Consider the following 22,341-nt stretch of genomic DNA (forward strand, 5'->3'; position numbering starts at 1 on the left):
TCTCAAGGGGAGGAAGGATGCCTCAGAGCAGCTCTGCCCAAACTCTGGATCCTATGGGTTCTCCTGCTTTTCAGGCCTTGCTCTTCCACTTGAAGTGAGGTGTTTTGGGAGTTTTTTGCATCACTTCCCTCTATTCTTACTGCTTTCCCTCTCAAAAAGGGAGTTCACTGAGTGAATTCAATATATTGATGAATAACAAGACAGTTACAGGCATCCTGTAAAGGCTAGAGAGTGAAAGTTCATGTTCCTTACTTCTGTGACCATATGAACCCAGTGAAAAACATGTCTCGTGACATGTGTGCTCACTCCTTTCTCATTCGTCTTTGTTCAGTAGATATTCAGGAATGAGATCATAACTGGCATTTATTTAGAGCCATGCTCTCTCCACCCTTCTGGGTCCTTCAGCAGAGCGACTTTATCCAAGATTTCATTTTCTGTCTATCTTTTAGCATGAGCAGAAAGAAAGGTGGATGGAAGAACTTGCTTGCAGAAATGCATTGGCAGAAGGCCCTGATTTTCATCATGACCTCATGATGAGTGAGAGACAGTGTCATAGCTGAGACTTGTCTGGCTGCCCATCCCCACACGTGTTTTGGGACTTGAGGGAAGGCGTCTCAGCACCAAGGGCTGGCCTGGGGGAGGAGGTGAGTTTCACGGCACATTGTTACTGAACTGGAGCCAGCGCAAAGATGCCAAGATGCCAAAATCACAGACAACCAGTGCCACCCAGCGCTGGGTGGTTTTGCGCCTCTGCAGTCAGCGTGGGTGCTTGTCTGTGGCCATAAGTGGGCCTTCTGAGCTTGCAGGGAGCTCTGAGCAGCCAGAGCCCAGACCAAGCAGGACCATGTGTGTAGTTAACACATTTGTGCAGTGCTGGCATGGACAGAGTGAGCGCAGGTCTTCCTCCATCCACCATGGTAGACACACATTTGTTGAACTCCTCCAGCACGTTATAGTAGCTTTCTGTTTCTCTCTGTGGTGTTTTTCCTTGTATTACAACCGTAAGTTCTCTGAAAGAACATCTCTTTATGTATGTTCCATTGAGACTCAAGCAATAGAGCTCAACTGGAAAAAAATTAAAAAATCTTGTGACACCATTTTATGAAAGTTTTTTATATAAATACAAATGTGATTTTTCAAGAGAAAAAGATTTCTCTTAACATTTAAAAACTTATATTCTAGTTGTAATTATATCATCAGTGAAAATGGAAAGCAGTATAAACATACCTGTAAAATGAATGGGTTAAATCAAACACGACGTTAAATTCATGAAACTTGTATGCAGCAGGCATGAGACTGGGGGGACACATCTTGCTTGGGTCTTTTCCTTTATTCACAGATAGTTAAGGCAAACCCTTTACCATCGCGTTGGAGCTCTAATGACACAGACAATTAAACGACTTGAGCCTCCTGCTTGCTTCCTTGAGTAGCACTAGCAATCTTTCAGTATCCCTTATAAATTCCCCAGGAAACTCCCAGAATTTCTGACCTTAAAACAGTCTTTGTTTCTTTTTTTGCAAGTAATTATTCCCCTCCCCTTTTTATCCCTTCATTGCACTGAACTTTTGTTGTTTTACAGATTTTGTTTTAGCTTTAACAGGTCACCAAAGCATTTTCCTTGGTTGAGTGCTGGAAGTATAGTACTAATACAGAGAAAAGTGACTGGATATTAAAACTGCACACAGGGCTTTGAGATAACGTGCCAAGTACAATAGGCTGGTCTTGTACCACTGGGAACTGGAGTTTTGCCAAGGGGGTAATATTGTTAAGTGTGTGCAGACAGATATATTGATACATACCATACCTTTCCTCTATATCTGCATCCATTACTTGTACTTACTGTTTGAAAGTAGAATGGTATGTGTCTGTGTTAAATTTCATAGTACATAAAAGATCTTCCTGTTACTCCTTTGATGACAGCAAATCAGTGTCATGAAGGAATGCTGATGAAAAATTATTTGCATCAATCTTTGAAACCTTTATCCACTGACAGAAGCATTTTATGTAACTCTATTTCATTTACTCCATTGTTTTAACTTAATCATTTGCTTTCAGAAAGAAAAATAAATTGAATTAAAATGTCTTTTCCTGTTTAGCTGGCATGCTCATAATGAAATATAACTCTAACTTTTTTTTTTTTCCTCTGTCTTTCTTCCTTTTCTCATTTGACCTGGATTTGTCTTTTGATGGCTTTGATATCGCTGTGTGATCCTTTCTTCTTCATTACTTTAAAGGTAAGATCATTATTTCCTAAGTCAGTATTGTACATGTATCTGAGGTTCAGAAATACAGCTTGAAAGCCATCTGGGGAAGAGGTTAGTAAGAAGGCAAAATAATTAGCGGCCATTTGGAGTGCAAGAAGTCCGATTAAGAAGTACATTTTATATTGTGTCTTCACTAACCATTGGCTGCAGGTAGGGATGCTCTCAATAGCAGAGGCTCGTGTTTTCTTCAGCAGCCCCCTTGCAGTGTCTTGCAGGCAGCGCCACTGTGCCATGCTGTGCTTTGTCTCCCTCCTGCTGCTTCCTGGCACTGCCAGGGCTTCACTGAATGCCACCGAGTGGCAAGTGAAAGGTTAGAGGGGGCCTTGGAGCAGCCTGGGAGCGGCAGATCTACGCAGGACTGCAAGGAGCCAGACAAGGTCACTTGATGTTTCCCTTCACACAGGATTTCCAGAGAATTGTTCTGCCGAAATGGGGCTCAGTGAACTTAAAGATACATATATATCTGATTGTTTAAATTACAATAGAGAGACAGGATGTCAATCAAGATCAGAGTAAGTAGTGATAGGTGTCCAAAGAGAGGCAGAGACTTTGTCTCTTCCCTGAGAGCTTGCAGTGTTTTCTTTCTATTGCTGTGTTACATGTCTGTGGTTTAGACTGCGTTTTTTGCTGCTTTCAGAAGTCTGCCAAGTCTGAGGTGAAATATCTCCAAACCGCTCCTTCCCAGAGCTTGCTGCCTTTTAATGCCTTTTCAGTGCCTTCTGTTCCTTGGGAACCAGGACACTTAGGGAGGAGAAATTTTTGCAGTAGGACTTTAGAAATGTGCAGGTGTAGGCAGGCAGGGCTGTGCATTTTCTGACAATTTCAGAGTACAGAATTTTGCTGAAGGCAAGGAGCAGAAACTAAGGTAGGGAATATTATTTTAGTACGCACTGTTATATGTAATCAGCACATGGCAAATAGTCAAATCCTGACACTTCCCAGCTTGCACAGAGACAGTCCTGGTCTCCAACAGATCCTAAAGACACTATTATTTTTCCAGACTTTATACTTTTGCCCTTCTCAGAGGTCCAGAAATGCATGCTGTAGTGTCTGGGTCATCTCCGCAGCCCTGCAAAGGCCTGGCTGTGTTCCAGAGAGTGACTGACAGAGAGGGTTGGACACGGTAGCCCTGTGCCTTGCTCAACAATGGTAGGTTGCCTCCATTTACATAGTGACAGTGGAGTCATGGAAGACTCAATGCATTTAATTAGTGGGAATGGAAAAAATGTGTGTACTCATTATGTAAAACATGTAAATTTAACCCTTGAAATGGAATTGTCAATGACTCACCATTGTGTCTGGATGCCAGTGCCAGAGGCAAAATTACAGCAACTGCAAGTGTGTCACAAGAAATTAAATCAACAACATTAAGATTCCTGGGTTTTGTTGAGGAGGTGGTTGTTCATGCCCATTATAGAGTAAAGACTTGTTAACAATATTGTGGTTTTTTTCCATTAAAAATGTGCTTTGAAGTGGGATACGTATCTATAAGAAAGTTAATTGACAGAAGACCAGAAAAACATGGAAGAAGTGGGAGGAAGAATACTGGATCTCTACCAATGTATGTGTACTTGGTAAAAGGCTGTAAAAAAACATTGCACAATGTATAGCCACCCTAGGAATACTGAAGGCTCTGATGGGTGTTGCAGTGCCATATAATGGCTGTGAGGAAAGTTCTTACCTACCCAGCCACTGCAAATGTTAATTCACAGACCCTCAGGCAAGTTACATGAGGGTGGATTATCGCTGTGGGATGCCCTGGGGTCTCATTTGGCCTCATTGTAGAGGATATGGAACAAAGAGCTTCATGGTGAGCTTTAGACTATTGTTTTCAATAAGAAGGGAAGGGACTTAACCCTCAGGCTGTTGCTGACACTTCTGGATCCTGTCCAGGAGCGGGTGTCTATAGTTGCAGCTCTTAGGACAGTGCACAAAAAGAATTTTTAAGGGTCTTTTTGAACTGCTGCCACTGTTGAAAAGCAAAAGAAAGGTCTCTTAACAATGCTGAATATTATACCTGTCATGCAGTAAATGAACCTCAAAGGCTCTAAGTTTTCTGTCCTATCCCCATGGTTGACATGGCACTTGACTGAAGTGCACGTAAGACCAAAGCAGGGCTGGAAGCCAAAAGGTCTGTCCTGGAGACCCCCACTCTGCAGGGCCCCGGAGGTCAGTGGAGTGGCATGTGTCCATCCCACTTTGCTTTCCAGTTCTGCAAATCTGTCCCTGACAGCAGGGCAGACACTAAGTGAGCCTGGCAGGGCTGGGAGCGGCTATTGAAGGGCTCACCAGCCGAAGTGGGGTTTTACAGAGGAAGGAGCACCCCGGCATGGAAAGGCAGAGTCTGGGGGAGGCAGCCTGCGCCAATGGGAAGCATGGCCTGTTGTCAGTAATTCTCTTCCGGTCTTGAGCATGGCCTCAGTTTCTTTGCTGATTTACTCCAGATTGCTTATTTTTAAATATTTATTTAAGAGTTGCTGCTCTTAAGCTTTCTCCTACTCTAGGGATCATTTCATGTGTAACACAGCTCTGCTTGGAACCTCTTACTTATCCTGCAATTCTCTTCACAACTGTGCTGGCAGCATGCTGCTTCCAGGCAGGGTTGTGTGCTCCCAGCCCTGCAGATAACAGACTTTCCTGACCCCATTTCCAAATGTCACCGTCCAGGGATTTCGTGTGCGTACTCCAGAAAATTGATCCAAATTCTCCTCAAACCAGGCAGTAAGCATAGACATGAGGCCCAGCAAGCCTGATACAACATGCCCAACTCCCATCAGCAGTAGTGCCCGCCTCGATGAGCAGTACAGCATGCTGTACAGAGCAGATATAACAGGCTAAACAAAAGTACAGAGAGTGTTGGAAGGGCAATTGGCTTTGTTCTGAGCTGACCTGCAGCCTGAACTGTCCATTCCTGCCTGGCCATCACTGCCTCGGTTCTTCCTGCCTGCCTGCTTGACCTGGCAGCTCAAGGTGAGCAGGTTCTTAGCCAGGAATATCACAAGTAAGCGTTTTTCCTACTGTAACACTGCTTTATTTTCCCAGGTTTGTAGTCTGAAAGCCTGAGGCAGTTATTAGACAAGGACGTTTAACTAGATCAGAGTCCAAGATTATTCCAGTCTCAGGTCACCATGTCAAGTGCTGCTGTTTGCAACAGTAGTTTGAAGGATTTAACTTCCTAATATCTCCTGTTACCTAGGGAATGAGCCTGACTTGCTGTGGAGAAATGCTTGCTCACTCAGAACTGCATGTAATTGTATGTCTATGATTTACACCACGTGGAGAAGGTCACCGAGGGAAGTTAAACTCATCCTCCATTCATCCTACCGCAAAGGGCATTTGTGGGAGAAGAGGGGGAGTAGGGCAGCCAGCCCTTTTGTCTGCACTCCAAGCAAGGCATTTCCACAGCAGCAGTGCTCTGGGGCCTGAGACTTTTAGGAGGCTGGGTGCTACCAAGGAGCCTGCCCCAGCCAAGGTGACACATTTGAAAGTGAATCTTAAACCATGTGAAAAGTGCCAGAACTGACAGCAGTGGTGATCAGGGACAAACAAAATCATTGCATCAACATTGTAGATGACTTGCACACCTTGAGTCTGACAGCTTTCTTCTTGAATATTACTGGGTTTCTGCTCTACTTAGGAAAGCAAAAATGGACAAAGAGGAAAACATGTTTGGAAAAAGAAGGTGAAAACCTCTCAGGGAGTCAAACAGTGAGGGCAGAGCATGCAGAGGGAGAAGGAAGAAGACTCTTGCAGTGTGTCAGTGTGCTGTCAAAGCAGGATGAGCTGTTCAAGACAGAACATGCACCCTCCTTTGTATCACACATTACTTCCTGTTTGAAAAAGACATTTGCTTATGGAATGAAAGACCTTTAAAAGCAAGAATAAAGTTATCTTTATGAGACAGTTGCTTGGAGGACAGCTACACCCTGACCTCCCCTCCACCCTATCAGGCAAATTAAAATCACCAAAGCAGATATTTGCAAAACCCTGAAACTGGGTGTTCACCGAGGTCTGTGGGCTTCTGGCCTTCCAGGCTTAGAGCAGTACCAGTAGCCATGCCCCAGGTTTCCTCAGCAGGTGTCATTGTTATGCCTCTCACTGACAACCGTGTGCAGAGGTGTCATCATTTTTGCTGAAACTGCCATTGGTAGCAGTTATTGTGGGTATCTGTCCTCTGGGATGAAGCAGTAAATGACTTACACCCAGGCTCCTAAGCATTGACTGCTTCCCATCACCATTTTTCCGGTACATTTATACAATCTGATCTAGAAGTAGAGTCATTGCCCCTCTCTTGCCATCCTGTAAGTTATCTTGTACCCCAGGACTATTTGGTTTCAGAGTTCTAATTCACTTATCCAAACCTTCTTACAAAGATGGCTGTCACTAAAATGGGAGCTGCCATTGCCCGTCAGCAAAGTCCTGTGTTCATCTAATGACTGACGCTCATTAGTGGCTGCTGGATGATAATGACATTTTGTCCTTTTCCCGCATCTGATTTGAACTCCTGATCCAGAAACCAATTGCTGGAGCATCTCATTTTCAGTTGTGAGCAATTTGGGGTTCTTGTTACTCAGTCTGACAGAATGGGATGCTGTGTCTAGAATGTCCTTGTCAGTGTTTTCATCTGTATGGTTTCTTCACTTACACTCTTTTTGAGAGAATAAATGCTTGCTGAGATGGGATCAGTTTATGAACACTTTTATATCCTAAGCACAGGAACCTGAGGCTCATCTGAACAACATTCGACATGGCCCAGGGGATGCTGGTGGGTTCTGCTGCCACGATCCTTCTGTGTGAGCTGTACCATGGGTACTCAACAGGTGTCCATCCAGGACTTGTCCCTGTAGCTCTTACATCTCTGAGTGTAGCATTCACCCTCCTCAATTCTGGTGCCCACAGCTGGAGAAGGCATCAGATAAACGGGAGGATTCATTAAAAAAAAACACATGAGAGATAAAAGACTGGAAAACAGGCCTCAAGATGAAAACTGCAGAGCACTGTCTGTTGAGTTCAAGCTTAAGCTTAAAGGGTCATTGATTTGCGGTCTCTGAGAGGAATGGCAAGTTGGCAGTAGACTAGTAGACAGAAGTATAACTAAAAGTTGAAGGTAGACAGACTAAACTGGGATTGTACTGTCGGTTAAGCATTGCTGACAATTGTTAAATTGAAACAAGGCTCTTTCAAGAACATATGCTGAATTCAAATAAAAATTAAGTCATAGCAGCTCAACAGCCCATGTAATTCAGAAGTCAAAACTAAGATTTGCAATGATCTATTATGGCTTTACTTTCTATGAATGACAGTGAGATGAAGAAGTTCCTGGTTTCGCTGAGATTTGGTCAGGAAATGAAAGTTAGTGTGCTTCTTGTCACTCAGTACCGTGGCACTGACTTGAGTGATATCGTTCCTTGTCCTCAGCGGCAGAAGGAACTTCTGCTTTGATTTGTGAAGCTTCTTCACTGCTACACACAGAGCATGAAAATATAAAAACAGAGCTTTTCGTTGCAGCTGTGTCCAAGCTGATGGTGTTTGCTTGTATTAGCAGAGTCGTGAGGAATGAGAGTTTGGAGGTACATTATCTGATTTAATGTCAATATGCTCTCAAAAGAGGAAACGAATGTTTCATGATTGAGACATGAGTAAACTAGCTAATAATAGTAAATATTAGTATTGAAACATAGGTAGACTAGTTAATGTAGGAAAATGATCTAAATCTTGATAGCTCTTCATCCACATGACAAAAATGTGATATTGCAGCTGATAACCTCAACAAGGCTGATCTCAGCAGAAAAAGCAAGAAGATGAAAGGGCGGGACTGAAGCAGGCTGCCTTGCTGCAGGGCTGGGCCAGTTGGGCTGCTCTGGAACCCCAGCGGTGCGTGAACTTTCACAAAGATTTGAGTCATGGTGATTCATCGCTGGCTGCTGGTGTTCGCTGTTGCACGAAGAGGCTGGAATGTGAGGGTGGACTAGGGCACAGTCAGGAAAGGGAACAAGTAAGAACTAGAGATTGCTCAGTACAAGCGTTTTCAAAAGCAGCCATATGATCTTGAAGCTTAAGCAACCATGAATAGCATTTAGGATCATCATTGTTGTGAATTTAAAGTGGTACCATCCTTCTGTTCAAAATAATGATTTTGTTCGATATGGGTGCTCTCAGGGAGCCCACTGTAACATCCACCTCCTACAGCTGAAAAATCTGACATAAAGAAGAGGGTCTGTAGTGTTCAAAATGCAAGTAGGCTTTCAGTTCTGCAATATAAAAGCTGGGAGTTACTGCTGCATTATCTCAGCCAAAAAATACTCAGTGGAGTGTTACACCAGTAATCTCAGGCTGTACTTAATGTGCACCATAGCAAGGGTTAAATGAACTGGAAAGCTCATAGAAAAAAAGCTCATACAGTGCAGTTTTTGTTTATACTGAAATGTTCCCATATGTTTCAGTTAATGCAGAACATAATTGGGTCTGCCTTGGGACGGAGACATTTTTCTTACAGGATTTATCCATTAATCGGGTGTGGGAGAGAGTCCATTTCACCAGAAATAGCTTCTTCTCCATTTTAGCCGAAAACCCACAGTTCAAAATCTCCTCCTTTCTCTCTTTCCCTTAGTACACTCATTCTCATCTCCAAAATGTTCTGCCTTTGTGCAGTGAAATAACCTGGTGGAACAGTTTCAAATATGAGGTAAAATAGTTTTGCCCTAAGTTAGCTTCCAGTTAATGTATTTCCTGGCTCAATTTGCTGAGCAGCTCACATTGCACATGGATGTTGCTAAATTAGAAAATCTTACATATAAAAGTTTTTTGTGTGTTTTTGTGTGTATGTTGCTTCAAAGTCAGGATTTCTGGTTTTGATTTTAGTACCTCAGAGTAACAGGAATGAATTAAGCTTGACATTAATTACATCCTTCTGCCTGCTTTATTATTATTAGAATAAACAAGCTACTGATTTGAGGGAGAGAAAAGTCCACAAGGTGTTGAGGTCTTTATTTCCTTTTCCTTTGGTAAACTTCCAGTAATTTAGCTAGCCTAATTTGCTTCTGGAAGCCTGCTGTTGGGAGTGCTCATACCTGAGAGGGAGGAAAATTAGTGAGCTGCAAGGAAGATTTCAGTAATCAGATGAGAAGCAGGGAAAATTTGCCTTTGTTTTTTTGTTTGCTTTTGCGTGTGTGCACGTGCACAAAAAGCAGAAGGAATATTGATTGTGTGCAAGCAAGACGGTGAACTGTGCACGAAATGGGAAGCTAGGTGCTGTTTGGTCATATAATCAGTCTGTTAGGCACTATGTGGGGTCTCTGGACCAGGTGGGCTATGCAGTGTATACCTTCAATTGTTTTTCCATACAGAGCCAGAGGTCTTCTGGTAGTAACTTTGGTCTGCATTGATACCAGGTTAGGGACTCACAGCAGTATAACTGATCATTGAATTATTATCTCAGCAGAGGGGAACCCTGTCACACCCCAGAGTCTTTACTGTGGCTCCCTAATGTTAATTTAAGAGAATCAGAGCGGATTTCTCTACATGCTACCACTGATTTCCTGGTGTTTTATTGGTCCACAGGAGCCACTGACAGCCTGTAAACTTAAAACAACTTTTGTACCTTTGCCACTTACTAGACATAAGGCAGATTCAGAATCAGTGGCATTCAGCAGCTACCTCCGGCCCTTGCCTGACCCATGCTATGCATTTTTAGATTGTAGCAGCAGATGTGCCACAGTGCGTGGAGAAAAAGCAGGCTGGTGTTTCATTCTGTTTCCCAGTGTACTAATGCTTTATACCAAATGACAGTCCCATGAGCATTGTGTTCTTGACTTTGTGAACCAGTGGGTTGTCAGCGTATCAAGAGTGGTGCCACTTGTGAGAAAGAGCCCCTGTTAGATTTGGAGAGAGTTGCATTCAGCCTGAGAAACAGCAGCCATGGGAGAGGCTAAATTCCTCCTTGTGCATGCATACTTGTATCGTACAGGTATCTTTGTGCAAATTTGAGCTGTCAGTATGGAAAGAGTTCAGTAACTGACATTAGCTGACATTTAGAAACAGTGTAGTCTAATTAGTACAGTGATTTTGGAAAGCTTGCTTTCCTCCCGAACCGTCTCCCTTTCCAGACACCTATTCTCAGTTTCAAATCTTATTTGCAGTTTGCATTTGTTTTCATGTAAAAATATCTATAAATTAGATTAGCAATCGTGTGTGAGTCAAATAAGATTGCAGGTAGAACTTCTTACATTGGCCCAACAAACACTGCCTGGTATTTGATCATCAAGCCACACTGTCTTAAGTATCATTGCTTATTGTGCAGATACTGTAAGCCAAAATATTATTCTTATTTCACCTGTGCAAACTAAATGTGCTGTTTTCTTCTTTGCACCACCATGTGGCTAAACAAGTGGGGACAGGATTGGTTATCAAGCTTACTTAGCAGTAGTTCTATTTTAGACACAAAACAAAGTTGAGTTCAACTAACATTCTTGTAATTATGATGACCGTAGTGCCAACAGTTGCAAAAATATACTAAAAGTACCCCAAGTCAGCAGATATGACACTGAATGCACTTGGAGAGGGAACCTGTCTGTTAATAAGCTAATGTATTTCATAGCCCTCTTTCAGAGAACAGCTCTGCAGGCAGGACAGATCACAAGTTGCTCCTGTACTGTTGGGGTGTTGCTGCATGAGTATCTTCACATTCTGTCTCCACCTATTTACGATTCTTTTTCCTTTTAATTAGCACAATTCCCCATTGTCTAGCAGTCCCAATTGCTTAAATCTTCCCCTGTCACTTCGTAGTTTGGTCCATTGCACCCATGTGCTTACAAACCCGTAGGGTCATCCAAAATTTATATTATGGGAAAGAAATTGCCAGCTAAGAGATAGATAATTGTAACTGTGCAGGAGGCAGAGTGATAAATGAGATTCTAGGAGGAGGGAGTGAGAGGATATTAGTTTTTAACAGCTTCTGGAAATCCTAAAATAGACCAGAACTGGGCCACAACTAACAGAAATCATGACTGCTTGCTGATGAACAGAGCCGCAGCATCGCTGCTGTGAGAGAAGGAGGTTTGGCAGAGGACACCTCCTGCAGCTTTTGTGTAGTTACTAAGAGCGAATGACGTGGAGCTAGAAGGATCCTGGGCTCCAGTGCCAGAGTACTTGGAGCTGAACAGAATGAGGTCAGCTTAATGTGGTGGAATTTTTCAGCTGGTCCAGTGGTTTTCCAGGGGCCTGAGTCAAATCTTCTGAAAGCATGAATCCGGCAATTCATAAATCTTTTGGCTTTTATAACCACCAGCCACAATAGTATAAAAACCACTTTGCCTGTATATGTGGATGGGAGGGAATTTAGGGTTGGTAAATGCCACGTGAATGGACTGAGACTGATATTGTCATGGCAGAGCAGTGATTCAAATAAGAGGCATCAACTTTCTACTAGGGCTTTTATTTTCTACCTTTTAGCTTCATAGTGACGTAGTAAGTGAGAAGTATTTAGTTGTCTTGGCTGCTGTTGAACAGTTGGGAGTCCCCGGTGCTTCTGCTGAAGGCCATGAGATCATCAGAGTCCCAGGCAACAAGCCGGGCACAGAAGGTTGCAATAACGTCAAATAAGACATAATTCTGTGGAGAAAACAGTATTTGTCTCCCTATGCAAGTCTTGACAATGACTTCCCCCCCACCCCCCCCCAAATTGTCCTTCCAAAGGATATGGGTCACTCAGCCTTTGTCTAAGCTATGGGATATGTGTGTTCCATGGCAATCCTTTATAGCCTCATCCCTCTGTCAAGCTAACAAGGGACCTGCCTGGAGCAGCCCCCAGCTCTACCCCCAACCCATTGAAACCACAGCATGGGGTGGCTGGGGCATCCCTGGAAGTCAGGACAAATGGATCAGTCCCACCTAGATAAGAGTTCTTGGTTCTAACAGCATACACATGGCCTGAGAGAACTGGTAGGGGCACAGAAAGCAAAGTATCTCCAGCTGATAGTTTCCAAAAGCTCTGCCTTTGAACGTGAATTGGGAAGGGTTCACACATTCTCAATAGATCATATCTGCCCTTTTCTGCAGGAAGGTGATATCACCACTGGAGTCCTAGTTGTCACTGTCTGAGAAAGGCCCAGCATTGAGACAACATGGAGATATAAGATCCTGGCATTCCTAGAGAATATTCTTCTAAATAATTGTTTGGGCACAAATGGCAAAATTATGTGTGATTGCTGTGTAATGTACATTTCCATGTAGACTTGTGTGGTGCCAGGAGTTGGACTTGATGATCCTTATGGGTCTTTTCCAACTTGGGATTTTCTATGATTCGATGATTCTGTGAAAATTTTGCAGTAGAGTGTATGCAGTAGTTCTGATTTAAGAATCAGTCAGGCAAAATGATTTCAGGAAACCAACAGTGGCTAGAACAGTTGAGGTGAGCACAACAGGCCAGGCAGACAGAACAGCTAGAGGTCAGCACCGTTTCCCAGAAAAACATGTGTAACAGTGGTTCTCCATCAGGACAGAGGCATGTTCAGTGTATTAGAAGTGACAATTGACTCCTGAGGTGTACAGCTTTCAGCCTGCAGCTAGGCCAGATTTGTTTGTAATTCATCCATATTAATGGTAATCATTTGAGAAGTTCTGGTTTCTCCTTTTTGGAGTAGAATGCTTTTTTTTTTTTTTTTTTTAATAAGACCTGTGAAAACCTTGTCCACATAAAGAAAAATATTATCATAGATATGCATGTGAAAACAAACCTTTTGGGTGATGACAAATGCAGCTAACCTCAACCAGATATTGAACAAAAAGCAAATTAATTGTGTCATTTGCAACTAGAACATCCCTTCCTGCATGGTTTGTAAAAGAGAAAATCTCTAATTTTTTTTATTTTAACTCTTTAAAAAGGAAGCCCTTTGTTCTACAACCCTACTGACCCAACAGTGAACCCAAGGCTGATATGTTCAATACTCTTAAGTAATTTTGAAATGTAATTAACAAATTTAATCAAGTTTAAATATAACAAATTTAATCAGAACTCATCTCAAGCTCTTCTTCTCTTCCTTCCTCGTCCTCCTCACCCTGTCATCTGGATCATTCAGAGTTTTTCTCTGAGAATATTTGCTACTTCTTAAGGATTAGACAGATGAGAATCTTTGTTTAAAGACAAGCCATTTATTCATTGGGGATAAATAAAAGTGCAGACTAAGCTATCTGCTGTCAAGGATAACCACTAACTTTTAGATGAAAGGAATGGGTGGTAGAAGCTTTTTAAGGTTCTTTGGGTTAAAAAATTGGAGTGTGACTCATAAATCTGCCATCTACCATCTTCAGCACCCAATTTCAAGACTCATAGTGGCCTTACAGACTCTTAGATGGTGAGAACGATATAAGGCACATCTGTCTATGGAAGGGGCTATTGGTACCCAATTTCTGTAACTGCCACCGGAAACCTCATTCATAGAATTCTGTATGTTCATGGTATTTATAGGCATTTTACTCTCAGAAGCAAATATTTCCCTTTTCTTTGAGAGTGAGAACTCTAAGAAGAGAAAAACTAACTCACAGTTTCATGTAAATTCCTCAATAAAACATAATCCTACTATTTTCCAAGTCACAAGCACAGAACATGTATTGTATGAAATATGCTTGGGTTTTGCTATAAGTAATTTCAGTTCAGATTGAATTCCAGGTCCCAATCAGGAAAGCTATTTTGTAGTGGAATGCACTTGAGCATGTACTTTTTTGACTTTTGGAGCAGTATTAAGGATTGTCCCAGAAATGTGGCAATGAGGGGAATCTTCAAATGTATTTGAGACATGGTATAATACATATGATAAATGTTTCCATATTTAACAAAAAAAATGTAGTTACTATTCATAAGAATGTGGAACTGAGAATGCATTTAATTCTAAGATGGAAACATGTCCAGAGCCACATGTCTAGAGATGAGTTACTCGAAAATAGTTTCGGAGTTGAAAGTTGTTGCTGAGTGTTTTTCAACCAGTAAATTTTTCCATACTCTTCCCTATTTTTTCTGCTATTTTCCTCTTGCATTTGGTCACAGTACAATTTCTCTGACTAATCTTGTCACTATGTCCTTGTTCGCTGGAGGGAAGGCTGATGAATCACGGAAGAGCATCTTGCTCCAGCCCTTGCAGGAGCTTCACCTTCATACCCTCAGCTGTGAGCTGTTGACAGATTAGCCCTCAAATAGGGAACATTTTGAAGCTGTGATTGTGATACCTGAATTATTCTTGGCTTTTGAGTTTTTGTCAATGGAAGTCAGCTGCCTTATATGAATTCTAAAGTAAAATAAAATAGCTCTCTCCAGTCTTTCAGCAGCAAAGGAGAAATGAAGTGTAGTGGAACAGCTCAGTGCCAGTGTAGCCTGTGCATATCCAAAGGCTTCCTTGGCAGTGTGGAAAGAAACCCAGCACTTCAGTTACATTTGCAGACAGGGAGGAAATGCTGTTTGTGTAGCACTAATAGATGGAATATGAATCTGCTGGTCTTTGCTGTTTTCAAGCTGAATTGCAGCTTTCCAGGAATGGTGCAACTTCCCAGAGGCTCGGAAGGAGAGCAAGCAGTTCCATAATGCAGAGCTTTCTGCAGTGGCTCATAACCAACACGCTCATAACTCATAACCAACACGTAAAACATCTGCTTGACAGTTTGGGCACACTTGTACCTGTGTGTCTTAAAGGCCAACTGTGTCCTTTGGTGTTTCTTGAACTTGAATGTGGGGTCTGTGCAAGGAAGATGGGAAAGACTCTAGCTCTCTGTCTCAAACTGTCAACTTTATTTCAAAGGCCCCTTGAGAAGGAAGGTGTCTATATAGAAGAGGTGAGCTTTGCATCTTGCAGGATGGAGGAGACCAAAAACAGATACGGCATACGGAGAGAGAGAAAGACATCTCTCAGGTATGTCAGACCCAATCATAAATAGAAAATTCCAGTTATCTTTAATTAAGTCTCTTCCTGTCCAGTCACAGGGAAATAGGTCCCATGGCAACAATAGAAAGGAAGTAAATCAGTGCCTCTGCTGTTAATTTAGTGCTCTCTTGGGACAAACGGAGAATATAGTCATGCATCCGCCCCGCTAACAGGCTTCAGGGCCATGGACAGGTTCTGGCTCTTCACAGCACCTTCAAAACTGCCCCGCACCCGCTGCCTCATCCTGCAGTGAGAGGCCCTGCGGCATCCCTGGGGGGAAGCAGGGGCTCTGCTTGGGAGGACAGGAACTGGGGAAAACGTCTGCTGAGCCCCAGCTGGTACCTGCTACCAAGCAGCTGTCAAACAGTGATAGAAAAAACACGATGCGTCTGTTTTCCGGAGGAGCCATGCTAGTGAGCGCACAAGGACTAAAATCTCTTGGTTAAAACATGTGTTGCAAGAAATGAACAAAACCTAAAGTAAACTGTTTACACAGAGGTGAGCATCTGCTGATTGCTGATAAACACAGGCAAAATGAGTCTCTGTTTGAAAATGGCCTCATTTTGCCCTTGCCTGTCTTTTTTATATGTAGTAGAATAACTGGCTCTTTAGCAAAGCAGAAGGCTCCACTACTTATGTTTCCACGGTGCATTTTCTCTCCCAAACAATGTTTGCTGCCCCTAGAGCCTAATTATCACCTAAGAGATGTTAACAGCCAGATCATTGAAACTTCCAAAAGGTTTTGATCAAATACGAGCAAGATGTAGTTTGTATTTTGCTGCCCTGTATTTCAGGAGCAGCTGGTCTCCTGAGGTAGTAAAGTGTGGACTAAGTTAATGAATTTAAATATGCTTCTGTTAGATCTTTTAATCATGAATGTAATTGCATCTGGTAGTCTTTTTAATTTTTAAATATAGAGTATGTGATTGGATTTTTTTTTTCTAATTTACTGCTGCTGTTCCTCCCTTCAGGGGATTCTCCAGTAGGAAGACCTTGTCTTCCCAGAGTGAACATTTCAAATCTTTGCTGTACTGATTCTTTCAATATTAATTTTCTGTGTTAGCAATCCCCTTTCTGTCCCTCTGAACTGCTGCTGCTACTTCTGCTTTGTTATGTCTGGCATGAGGAGGACACGCATGTAGTAACAGGTACACCAAGCCCAAGTGTGGAGTGGGAGGAATTTACCTTTGGTTTTCTCTGTCTCCAATACATGCCTTTCATGCCAGCTCTGGCACTTGTCTCCAGGCTGACTGGAATAACAGGATGCACAACAAGCATCATCCCAGCTTCTCAGAAAGACTAACAGGAGGAACTTGAACCTCAGCACCTGAGAGATGTAGTTTTTCTCTGTTTGAGCTAGCTGATGATTAAAAAAAAAAAAAAAAAAAAAAAAAAAAAAAACATCAGCCTAAATGGAGCAAACAAAGGAAGCATTGCTGGCAGTTCCTGTGATGCTAAACATTTTCCAGATCTCTTTCTTTTGTACACACCCTCTCTTTGGGATGAAAAAATGAAATACGCCAGGCTGAGATCCCACAGGGTATTCAAAGAAATGGATTGCAATGACCCCCCAGCTCCTATTGGCAAAACACTCAGAAGAAAAATAAATTCTTATGCAAGGAGACAGTCAGGGGATTGAATGGCTCAGGGCTGTGGGATATGGAGCCTCTTAAAACAAGATCACCAGCTCTCATCTGTCCCAGGTTGATGGTGACTGAAAGCCTCTCCAAGCTCAGCAGTTTGCTGGTTTATCTGAAAGAAGGCATGGCCACAGCCCAGCAGATCCCAGTGGGCAGAGACTTATCCCAGCATGGTTTAGGGATGTAGGTTGCCACATTTGTATTTCAAAATCTACCAAACACAAGAAACTTATTCTCTGTGATAATTATTTTGACAGAGAGACTAAGGACATGCCTGCATTCACAATGTGATTATTTCAGTAGAGCCGTGCTGATAAACCCCTTCTGGAAGAGAACTCACACTGGCAAGCATTCCTCTGCCTCTATAACTTAACCCATTTCTCTGGACAGAATAAGCTATGCCCACAATTGTATATATAGCTACCCACAACTTTTTTGCTGGCATTGCTATTTGGCTGACAATGTTCTTTCATTATTTACTCCTTACAGCTGCAGCTATGCCAGAAAAACTTTTCCATGTAACTGAAGCCTATGAGGGCAAAAAATCCTGTGCAGGTTCTTTGGAGGTGAAGTTTCTTAGTCAGGCCTGGGGGAGAGACTTGAGCAAAAGGCTGAATAGGTACAAAATCATAATGTCTCCGCACAAAACCCAGTGCCCCGTGGTTATGTATGCAATGTGACCTGCAGGCCAGGGACACTTTGTATGCAGCGTTTCAGTAAGCAGTGAATATATGCGATTAAATTGGAAATGTAAACACCAGTGGCAAGTGCTGCAGGTGTCTCTGGAAGGAAAGCTGTGTGTGCAGTGGCAGGCCTTGCGAGGAGGCTCTCGTGCTGAGCTCCTGCTTGAGCCACGACCGGTACCCGGCTGTGCCGTGGCTTCACCCGGCCTGGGCTGCTGCCAGCGGGCACGGCGCTGCTGCCCCGAGCCCCAGCGAGGAGACGAGGGCGCTCACAGATTCCTGTCCCACCCCCCACCAGCCCAATCAAATCAAATGAGAAGGGAAGGAAAGAATTGCCCTAGGGAGAGCTTCCCCCTCTGGGGCTGCGGGATGCGGGCAGGCGGCGCTGCCAGCAGCAGCGGGCAGGTGCCATCTAGCGGGAGCCGGGCCGCGGCCAGCCCCGCTGCCTCGCTGGCTCTCTGAAGAGCTGCCTTTTTATCCCATTGTGCTGGGGTGTCGGGGTGCTCCCAGGCTGCAATGGATGCAGGAGAGACAGACCCACTGTGCATTTTCTTCGGAGAGGTGCAGAGGGTTTTTCTCAGTTGAAGGCAATGCTTCAGGGAATTGCAGCAGACACTTGTTTTGATGTGGTTTATGTACAGTGGAGCTGCAGGGGAGCTGGTAGCCTTTCGGCTAGCTAGGACGCAAGAACTTTGGGTGCAAGGGTAGGCAATAATCTTGGCCTTTGTTTATAAAAAAATCATTTCAAAAGGATTTATTAATCAAAAGCTGTATTTCAAAGTCACGTTCAGCACATGACTGCTTTTCTGCTAGTCCTAAGTGCGCCTGCTAGCCACAGGCCAAGCAGTCTCACATATCACCCTGAGAGGCAGAAGGAGCTGTGTTTTGCTAGGGTGTGATATCCCTTTTTCACAGGCCAGGGGTATAGTCCCTGCAAAATACCCACAGTAGCCTTGGACCTTAAATTATCTCAGCCTTGCCAACCCTTAAGCCTGTATTGATCTGAGGGATCACCCAACAGATAAAGCCTGTGGTTGCTGAAGTTTTGAAGGCTCAAATGTCCTACTGAAGAGCTAAAGCACGAGTCTGCTTGTGAGATTCCAGCTAAGAGGAAACATGAGGGCTCCTGTCACTGCGTATTTCTTGCGCCTCTCCCTGAAGCGCCTGGGACAGGTCACTGTCAGACACAGGATGCTGTCTGATCCAGGCTGTTTGGTGGATTTGGAGCAGTCTTTTCCAAAGCTGCTCAGCTAATGAATTCTGCAGTCTTTGTTAGCTTCCTCAGCATGGTGATTCGCTTAGGAGAGAAATTGTTTCTGTGACCTAGACCATCACTTTGACAGTTCCTATTGGATTTTTTTCCTGTGTGCTTGCTTTAAATGAACTCTGGCTGCTGGGGTTGGTGGAAAGTGCTGGTGCTGTGTGGTATAAAATATCTTCACCTCATTCTGTGCATGTTACAGATTCTTCTATTCTTTAAGAAGCTATATTAACAAAAGTGTTAATTGCAGGCCAGCTCATGCTGTGCTGTTTGCAGGCTCAAGCAAAAGAAGCTGAAAGCAAGAATTAACCTACTGTTTTCAGATCAGTAATGTGTGAAAAAAAAATGAGTAATGATGCCCATGAAATCTCCAGTTGTGCTTTCAGGAAGTGCTGGTATCAGTTACAGTACAAGTACAACAAACTGAGCCAACTTCATCCAGCTGCAGCCCTTCCTGCCTGCCTCAGCCCGACTTCTGCGCTGCTGCTAAGAGCAAATTGTGAGCCCTTCCCTAGCTCTGACTCTGGATGCTGTGCCCCAAGCAGAACACAGTGCATCGTAGGTTTCTGGGTCCTGCCATGGTCCGTGTGAGATCAGCTGCTTTTCGCCGCATAGCCATTCATGGATTCTTTGCATCTGGCTTCTAGTAGTGTTTTGATTTCCCAGGAAATAAGGTATTTTAGACAGAAGCTAGGCATCTTGTTACTCCTGCCACAGCAAGGGGTATGCATGTATGCATACAGATATTTAATAACTGAACCTGGATATATCAAGGTTGGCAGCATGTCTTTCAGCTTTAAAGACAAGGCATTGTTACAGGAAAACGGGATGTTTTACTGTGCTGAAGACAGATTTTTTTTTTCCCCAGCTAATCCTGGTGTCTGCAGCTGCTGTCTAGATATCACCTCTTAAAAGGCAGGGAATGAACTTCTGAACATCTGTAACAGCTACATTAAGTGGCATGGTTTATTGTAGAATTATGGATGATGATGGCTGGATTACTAAATTGTAAATCAATCAAAGGCATTCTGATGATATTCTAAACCATGGGAGAGACTCATGCAGAAGGAGACAGTGATTTATTGCACCAACTGGTAACACATCCATCCCCAGTCATTTTTATTTATCATTATTTGAAAAGATTTTAACCCTTCATAAAAGTGAATAAAAAAATGAATCTATAACTATGATAGAGTTTTCTGCAATTGAAATTGACACTTCTGCATTGTGATTTCTGGTGCTAGGAAAGCAGAGAATAAGGAATTTAAGATATACAAACTTCACAATAAAGTAGTTGAACAATTCCCTTTGTTTAATTTTCTTTTACAAGCAGAAGAAGGAAGCTTTTTCCTCTTTATTCTTAACTCTGTTCTTTTGAAAGAATCTCACACTATCTGTAGTTTTAAACCATTGGTATCCCGGATTTTGAATGCTTAGCAAGTCATCCATTTTCAAGGCATTAGCAACAGACAGGATTTATTTCAATCTGTGCAGTTGATTCTTTGATCCAGGGCTTGCTTAAGTGCATTCCAGTGCAATTAATTAGAAAAACAGCATTAGGCAGTGGCAACTCCAAGTGATCTTAAATGTAAAAGCAACTGATTAGTAGCTCTACTTTCTTGAGGATTATCTATTTGTTGCTTGACAGCATCTGCTATTCCTGTGCAAGGGAGAGCCAGTTAATTGAGATGAGGGAGCTTTGGTGCTGCTTGTAAGCCACTAACGTGACTATTCACAAGAAAAGCAGCAGTGTGGGAACCTCTTCCCCACTGATTTTAAGAAGGAGCTGGGTAAATGGAATTAAGACTAGTCATCTCTCTCATGCCATTAAGTGCCCTGCAGTGTTTAGCTGACATCAATCTGCTTGGCTGGGCAGTAGCTGTTCCCTTTTGCTAGCAGCCCTCCGTGGCTCACAGAGATCTTTGGAAACAAGTTCTTGCAGCAGCTTGCAGGAATGGTTGTGCTGCTCTTTGTGCCTTTCTTCTCTGGGATGTGTTGCTTGTTGAGGTACCCCGGCCGGCAGAAAGCTATAATGTTTACTTATATGTCTGGGGCATGCCATTCTAGTTTCAAAAGTCTTTGTGTATTGATTCTGTTTCTCAGGCCTTCCCACTCCAATTGATGGAAGTAGTCATCCATCAAGTTTTGATTGGAACAAGATGGATCTGTGGGCACCTCACGGGTGCCTGCGTTGCAGTTGGAGCTGCCTGACACAAATGCTGCATCCCTTTTGGCTGAGGCAGACAATTACCAAGGAATTCAGTTGTCCTGCATAAGCAATCAATATCTGCTCCTCTGACTACTATTGCTCCCTTAATCTTCCTATATGGCTTCTTTATAATTCAGTCCTCTTCGAAGAGATGTACCTCTTGTCTGTCATGCTGTTGCCCTTTTCACGGATCTTTCTTGAACCTCCCTGCCGGTGGAGCTCCTGTGATTCACTGAAGAAGCTGACTTACAGTTCAAAAGAAAATGCAAATTCCAACCCATCTGCTTTGTTTGCAACTAATTCAGATAAAATGTCTTTGCATTTTACATAGGTACTTCTGCTTTGTCCTTGCACTATTTCAGCTTGCTTCTGGTTTTCTTTTTCCCTGTGGAGAATTCTGATCTTCTGCATCGTGAAGTGTGCAGGAATCAAAGGCAGAAATCCTACTTCATTAGTTAAAATATACCCTTGTTTGTATCTGTGTTGACGTTTGGGAAGGCTGAATCCTGGCATTCTCATTTCTCAGTGCAAAGGCAGTAGTAAGTAGCAGTGCAGATTTCCTTGCAGTACCAGTGCACCTCTGTCCTGAAGAGGAAGAGAAGGAGGAAGAGACTGAAGTTGAGCCTCCCTGGTAGTACAGCAGCCTGTACTGGCAGTTTGTAAAGGGACAGCATTTGCCCTGACAGACAATCTACTGATAAGGAGAGAACTGCTCTTATGCTACCTATCTGGTGCAAATTGATCTCTGACACAGCGATGAGAAGTTCAGTGTCTTATTATGAATTTCTCATTTCTCCTCTACAGCAGTTGATTTGTTTCTTGCTTGATTTCAGTGTGTCTGACAGGAAGAAAGTAAAAGAATGAATGGGTAAAGTATCCTTCTAACACATTATTTTATAGTAAATATGGCTGTAATCTGTTACTAGAATCTGTATTTTGTGTAATGCTAAAACCAGTAAAAATGAAAGTCTCTGTGATAGACTCAGTAAACGAAGGGAGTAAAAATTTTTCTTATGGAGAACAGCAGTGTTTTTTCATCCCAAAATTTCCTACCTAAATGGCAGCAGGGTTAATAATAAAAGCAAAAGAATGAAAAGAATAGTCATGGGCTTGCAGTCCACATTTCTGCTGTCTGTCCTCTGCCAGTATTGATGTAATTTTTCTGGCAGTGAAACTTTCCAGTGCAGTCAGTCACCATTCAGATGTGCTATTGATTAGTTGGTTTGCGAAGGTCACTTAAGAATCACAACAAACCTCCTGAAATTTGGGAAAAATAATTTGGGAAAAATAATAAAAATATATAAGAGGTGTTTGATTTGTAACTTGCCGTCATTTTTGGTGCCTTGCTTCCCTAGAAGACAGCAGTCAACACTTCC

The 22,341-nt window shown here is 42.9% G+C and overlaps 1 protein-coding gene across 2 annotated transcripts in view; it reads left to right on the top strand.

The window, feature by feature from the left end:
- The window catches only part of HS6ST1 (heparan sulfate 6-O-sulfotransferase 1), a 180,233-nt gene that overhangs the window by 147,889 nt on the left and 10,003 nt on the right, over nt 1-22,341 (top strand). Inside the window, exon 2 of one of the 2 annotated variants that reach the window (XM_040567602.1) lies at nt 15,050-15,160. The exons of the other annotated variant lie outside the window; for it this stretch is intronic. Coding sequence (XP_040423536.1) covers nt 15,050-15,160 — 111 coding nt within the window. The remainder of the gene's footprint in view (nt 1-15,049; nt 15,161-22,341) is intronic. 2 annotated transcript variants of the gene reach the window in all.

The sequence above is a fragment of the Cygnus olor genome, chromosome 9 (genome assembly GCF_009769625.2).
Source record: "Cygnus olor isolate bCygOlo1 chromosome 9, bCygOlo1.pri.v2, whole genome shotgun sequence".
Lineage (NCBI taxonomy): Eukaryota > Metazoa > Chordata > Aves > Anseriformes > Anatidae > Cygnus > Cygnus olor.